We start from the raw sequence: 6,000 nt of genomic DNA on the forward strand, positions 1-6,000 counted from the left end.
GGAGTCCAAGTGGCAGGAAAGTAGGCAGTCTACAGGAGGGGCCGTGACCTTGAGCAAGTTGACGCCTCCGAGAATGAGGACATCCACCCCAAAGGGCAAGGCCGGAAAGCCTGCAAGGCTGCACTCAGGGTCTGATGCCCCAGGCACAAAGTCCGGGGCCACAGGAAAAAAGCCCCAAGGGGGGGGGGGGGGGGGGGGGGGGGGGGGGGGCCCGGGATAAGCTCAGGAAACTCCAGGATGCTACAGGGCTGCCATGCTGCCCCAAGGGGCCTTCTGCGGGGCTGCAGACCACTCCTAGTGGGCTGTGAACTCCTCCCTGGGACTCCTCGGATCCGAAGACATTGTAGACACAAAGGCTCAATACAGAGTAGCCACCCAACCCCGGAAGCCAGACCTAAGTTTGTTTGCAGGGCTGCTGGGAGCACCCAGGGGGGCTGAGCCCAGGCCCCAGGGGCACCAGGTGTGGCTGCCAGAGGACGTGGGCCAGTAGGCTTGCTCAGGCACCCCTCCTTCCACTCACACTCCCTAAACACCCTGGACACAATGTGTCTTCCTTTGGGTGTGTCCTCCCAGGACAGATCCCGGCCCCGGGGCCCTGGCAGCTGGGTTTCTGGACACAGGGCATGTGACCTCCAGCTTGGGGAAGGGTGATGGTCCCCAGGGCTTCCTTCCCTCTGGGCACAACATCCAGACAGCAAGTAGGGAGCCCCAGGGGTGACTGACCAGGAGGCCAAAACCGGAGTGCCGAGGACAAGCAGTGTCGGGAGTGCTCAGCAGCTGGCCACCCACGAGGCACAGGGCAGTGATCCCCAAGGGGTGTCCCTTGAGAATGGACTGGAAGGAACCAGTGCCAAGTGATTCCTTGCAGCTCACAGGGACATGCAGCCTGCAGCAGTCTGTCCAGTAGTAGCCAAGACTCCCAGGGCTGGGGTCATGGCCCCCAGACGCCACCCAACCTGGAGCTGTGGACTAACAGAGGTGCCCAAAGGAGCCATCCACAGGCTGTTCTTCTCTAAGTAGAGGACCTCAGACACCTGGAGACACAGATGCCCTTGACATCTGAGTACGTACACAGTACGTCGCAGCCCAGACGCTCAAGCTGGAACAAGGGAGAAGGGACTGAGATCACCAGCACCTGCTCAGGGACGGCCTTTCAGCAGAAGTGACCGCAGGCAGCAGCTGCTATAGCCATGCCAGGTCAGAGTCGCACAGACCTGTCTGCAAGGCAGTCCCTGGCTTCAAGGTGAGTGGCCTTAGTGCCACTGTTCCGTTTCCCCTGTTGGCACACACGCCTTTGCACCACCAGGCCTTTCAAGCCCCCAGAGCCAGTTACTCTGGCTCCAGGCTCTTCTGGCTGATCCTACGCTCCTTCTCCTCCTGGGATTGTGACTCAGAGCTTTGGTGGCATCTCATCGAGATGTTTATTCATGAGTTTTCCTATCAACGCACGGCGAGGCGGCATCGGGACCAAGAAAACAGGCAACCAGAGGCCTCCAGCAAGGTTCAGGTAATTTAATGAGTTTTACTTATTGGATAAAGTGTCACCATTTGAAGGAAAACAAACGCAGCCCCAGTCCTTGTGTCAACCCTGTCACCGCCCAGAGGGGGGCCACCCCAGGGGAGAGCACGGCTGGCCAGTCCACGGCTGGGGGTGGGGGTGCCTCACTCCTTGAACTTCCACTCCTGGCGGCACATAGGACAATGCTGCTGCACCTGCTGCGCGTTGAGCCACTTGAGGATGCAGTGCATGTGGAAGCAGTGGGAGCACTGGCCCCACACCAGGGGGCAATCGTCACCCGGGACCTTGCCTGCGAGAGGGGGCGAGAGCATCATGCCAGTCACACAGGGCGGGGTCAAGCCGGCCGGGGCCACGGCCCAGGGCCTAGGACGTCAGGCGCCTGTGCCAGCCCCCTGCAGCCCAGGGGCGTTGTGTCCAGAGCCTCCCGCACCTTGTTCCAGGAAAGATGGCGATCAGGAGTGTGAGCACGCTGTGCAGGGGGGACACACACACACACACACGCCTGCAGTGGTGACCCTCAGGGGACGGACACACACAACACACACACACACACGCCTGCAGTGGTGGCCCTCAGGGGACGGACACACACACACACACACCCACACGCCTGCATGGTGGCCCTCAGGGGACACACACACACACACACACACACGCCTGCAGTGGTGGCCCTGACTCTGCCCTCCCCTGCGAGGGGGTGCTCGGCTGCAGGGAGGGCTCTGACCTGGCCCACGGTCCCTGCCGCCCGGGGTCTGTCCCCATCTACAGACACACCACAGCTTTGCCACTTCACCTGGGACACCAAGGCCCCAGCACCACCGTCTGGGGACACCCCGCTCCCCCGCCATCTGAACAGGGAACTCTTTCTTCTGATCAAGCGTAGGAGAGCTGGCACCTTGGGACTGAGGCTCCTCTTCTAAGCAGTAGGGACTCAGTACAGTGGAAGGAGTGGTGTTTACGGCCCCACCTGTCAGCAGCCGGGAGTGAGCATGCTGCTACCTTCACCTCTTTTCATTTCTGGGCTGAAAGGGCCCCACCTCCAGGGCCCAGGGCACATGCTGCTAGCATTCCACTCCACATGCATGGAAATGCTACCTCCATGGGTGGGTGCAGGGGGGACAGCCACACTGCCCGCAACCAGAAGAGGATAGGGGCCCCTGGGTGGCTCAGTCATTAAGCGTCTGCCTTCGGCTCAGGTCATGGTCCCAAGGTCCTGGGATCGAGCCCCGCGTCGGGCTCCCTGCTCTGCAGGAAGCCTGCTTCCCCCTCTCCCACTCCCCCTGCTTGTGTTCCCTCTCTGTGTCTCTCTGTCAAATAAATAAAATCTTTAAAGAAAAAAAAAAATAGAGGGGTCTCTGATTTCTTCTGATTTCGAGGAGCAAGAAATTCCCATCAAACAGCTGGTGCCAACAGAGCACAGTGACCTCCCGCAGGCTGTGTCAGGGTCCCAAGCACTGAAGTGCCGTGGCTTGCTGCCTCCACCCCTCCTGGGGGTGCCATCCCCCCCATCGCTGCCCTGGGGGTCCTCTACACCTATGGAATGCTAACTGTACCCCCAATGTCACTGATGCACAAACACCAGATAGACAAGCCAGGGTCAGACAACTAGGACACCTGGTCCCAGCAGCAGCTCTAAGTCAACACACGTCCTAGATGTGAGCTGGGGGCTCCTCGCAGGACAGAGACTGCCTCTGGACCTCTGTGACCACCATCCTTCAACACCAAACCCAGGATGCTCGATCCTGTGAATAATACCACCGACAACACAACGCTCCCACCTGGCACCTGTTCCTCGCTGACTGAGTGGCTGGGAACCTGTGGTGCTCTCAGCCAACCTAGCCGCACTCGGAAACTTCCCCGCCACCCCTCTGGCTGGACAGGAGGCCCGGGCACGCAGTCCATCGGGGCACCTGCCACTTCCAGGGGGCAGCATCCCAGCCACTTGGCTCACGTGGGCGCCAGGTCAGGAACACACGTGGGCTCTTCGGTACCCGTCCACGTCTATTGAAAGCATGCAGCTCCGCAACCCCAAGCAGTCCCTGCCCCGCAGGGGTGCCTGCCTCCCACCAAGGCGGGACAACTACCACGACGTCTTTTTATTCACTTGTTTGGGGTGGTGTTCTTCAATCTTTTAAAAAATCTTTTTTGTAACAAAACATCACTGCCTCTCTGAAACTTTGATGACAAAACAACTAGAAAATTATATACTTGGCTAATACACAATCAGAATTACTATACTCACTCTGCTTCCCTAGCCACTGGGGCGGGCGGGCGGGCGCTGAGACCCTGTGCCAGGAGAGCCCACTGGGTGTGACACCTGACTGAGGTTACATCCCCCTCACCCCCAGGGCCTTCCTGAGCCCAGGAGAACTCAGCTTGGAATCAGAGTGCCCTGCAAGGAGAGGATACACCGGTGGGGGGCAGGGGATGCCCTGGTGGCCACTAGCAGGGGAGTACACAGGCCACACGGTCCATCTGAGGCAAGAGCCATTTCCAGTAATGTCACCAGCAGGCAGCCCGCCTGAGGCATGTGATGAGCACAGGGGCAGTGACGGTGACTCACCCAAGCACTTGCTTGTGTCTTTATGGAAATCCCTCGTCATGAAAACACCTCTCAAAAAGACTTTTACTCCCAAAGATCTCTGGGACTGGGGGCGGATTTATTACAGCCTCAGTCACTCTGGCGTTCTCACAGAGCTCAATTTTAGCAAGAGAAACCCAGTGTCACCTCATCCGTGTAAAGAGCACCTAGGCTTGTCAGACACTTGGGCACATTACGACTGGCTCTCAAATTTGACCTTGGGTCTGAAGATCAGCCTCTAAACTCCCTACTCCGTGGCCGACAGACCCCCTTCCACAAAACCTGGGCACACTGTCAGGTGCAGAGATGCCAGCCACGGGCCCTGCTGCAACAGCAGCAGCTGGGCGCCCAGGCTTTGCGCCCGTGCCATCCCGACCACACCACTCACTCTCCCACAGCCAGTTTAGGCAGGACTTCTCTAGGTGCCCATCCAGGATCCCACAGCCTTTGCTGTGTCCCTAAGGAACCATTTAAGAGTGATTTAAAGTAGATTCAATAAAACCAGATCCTGAGTTACTACTAAGTAAAACTTAATCAACTAGAACCAGTCAGTGATCTCCTAAGATTACATCCCACCCATTTGAGTAAATCAGGACGGATTAAGTCCTGGGAGATGAGATTTCCTTTCAGCCAAAGCAAATGTGAAGATTAAGCCTAGAATATGGGGTGCCTGGGTGGTTCAGTCGTTAGGTGTCTGCCTTCGACTCAAGTCATGGTCCCAGGGTCCTGGGATCGAGCCCTGCATCGGGCTCCCTGCTCCGCGGGAAGCCTGCTTCTCCCTCTCCCACTCCCCCAGCTTATGTTCCCCTCTCTCGCTGTGTCTTAAAAAAAAAAAAAAAAAAAGATGTAAAGCCCTACTGGGGCGCCTGGGTGGCTCAGTCGGTTAAGCGTCTGACTCCAGCTCAGGTCACGATCTCAGGGTCCTGGGATCGAGCCCCGTGTTGGGCTCCCTGCTCAGCGGGGAGCCTGCTTCTCCCTCTCCCACTCCCCCTGCTTGTGTTCCCTCTCTCACTCTCTCCCTGATAGATAAATTCTTAAAAAAAAAAAAAGTAAAGCCCTATCATTATCCTGGGCACTCACCTGACCCCAGAAAAGAGGCCTCATCATTCACAGGACAGAGTGGCCCCTCAGTATACCCCATGTCCTGTTTTCCTCTTGGGACTGCCCTTGCCCCCCCCCCCAGAATCAACTTGCTTCTGTTCAAGTTCACTCGGGTTTGGCTAAAAACAAAATTCACTGCTGCAAAAATGTGTTTTTGACTTAAAAATACACTCAAAGCGTTTCTACTTCACAGAACATAATGGGAACAAAGATGAATCCAAAACCACCACAAAGAAAAAATCTGATAAAACCTGGTCAGACACCTTGAAAAAGTTGCGAGCAGAGTGGAAGGGCTTGTTCTATGTTAATACTGAACAGCCAGGGCAGAGCAAAGCAAGCTCACACCACGCAGAGAAGAGACATCTACGGACAACGGGAAGAATCTAAGCAAGGACTAGGAATGGGGGTGACTCTAGGGACTCATCGTCACGTCACCTCCGATGTGACAGTACTCCCCGTAAAAAGTCGGGAGTTACTTTTAGAGACCCGGCTGAGGTGGAACCAGGCGTCCTAGTTAGTGGTTACCAAACCATGAAGCAAAGATGGAAAGGCCCCTTGCTGCTGTGATCCTGTGCGCCAGGGGAGGGGAGGGGTAGCCCTACAATATTCTGGGTTTTGTTCGATTGAGAATCTTCAAGCACAGAGTTCTAACATATCTTTCTGGCCCATGGACTTTGACATCGCATAAAAGGTGACACTGCTTTTTCTTAGAAAACTTTTGATGAGCTCTTTACACAAACATGGGCCCAAAACACCTGGCTTTCTCGTGTCAACTTTTCTTGAGAAAAGGGACACCAAAACC

At 56.4% G+C, this 6,000-nt stretch overlaps 1 protein-coding gene across 3 annotated transcripts; it reads right to left on the reverse strand.

Annotated features, from left to right (window-relative positions):
• Window positions 1–1,492: 1,492 nt before the first annotated feature.
• On the reverse strand, window positions 1,493–5,994 carry ANAPC11 (anaphase promoting complex subunit 11). Of its 3 annotated transcripts, none has more exons than XM_073886007.1 (2): window positions 3,295–4,934; window positions 1,493–1,808 (listed from the first exon to the last, which is right to left on the reverse strand). In XM_073886007.1, the coding sequence occupies exons 1-2, from the start codon at window positions 3,416–3,418 to the stop codon at window positions 1,663–1,665; spliced, it is 270 nt and encodes an 89-aa protein (XP_073742108.1). In that variant the 5' UTR covers window positions 3,419–4,934; the 3' UTR covers window positions 1,493–1,662. The 3 variants fall into 3 exon arrangements, 2 of the variants coding, with proteins under 2 accessions (XP_073742108.1, XP_025715602.1); XM_025859817.2 differs by having other exon boundaries at window positions 2,310–3,427; XR_012376181.1 differs by lacking the exon at window positions 3,295–4,934 and adding an exon at window positions 5,462–5,994 and having other exon boundaries at window positions 1,685–1,808.
• Between the last annotated feature and the right edge of the window lie 6 nt (window positions 5,995–6,000).

Source organism: Callorhinus ursinus, unplaced genomic scaffold, assembly GCF_003265705.2.
Source record: "Callorhinus ursinus isolate GAN/ISIS: 27379988/994484 unplaced genomic scaffold, GSC_fseal_2.0 scaffold68, whole genome shotgun sequence".
NCBI classification, from domain to species: domain Eukaryota; kingdom Metazoa; phylum Chordata; class Mammalia; order Carnivora; family Otariidae; genus Callorhinus; species Callorhinus ursinus.

Bases quoted from the DNA above. Each gene is read 5' to 3' on its own strand.
- ANAPC11 (XM_073886007.1), bottom strand. From the start codon at position 3,418: ATGGACTGCGTGCCCGGGCCTCCTGTCCAGCCAGAGGGGTGGCGGGGA. The intron at 1,809-3,294 runs GTGGGAGCGTTG...CCCCTCTCGCAG, and splicing joins CAGCGAGGAACAGGTGCCAG to GCAAGGTCCCGGGTGACGAT.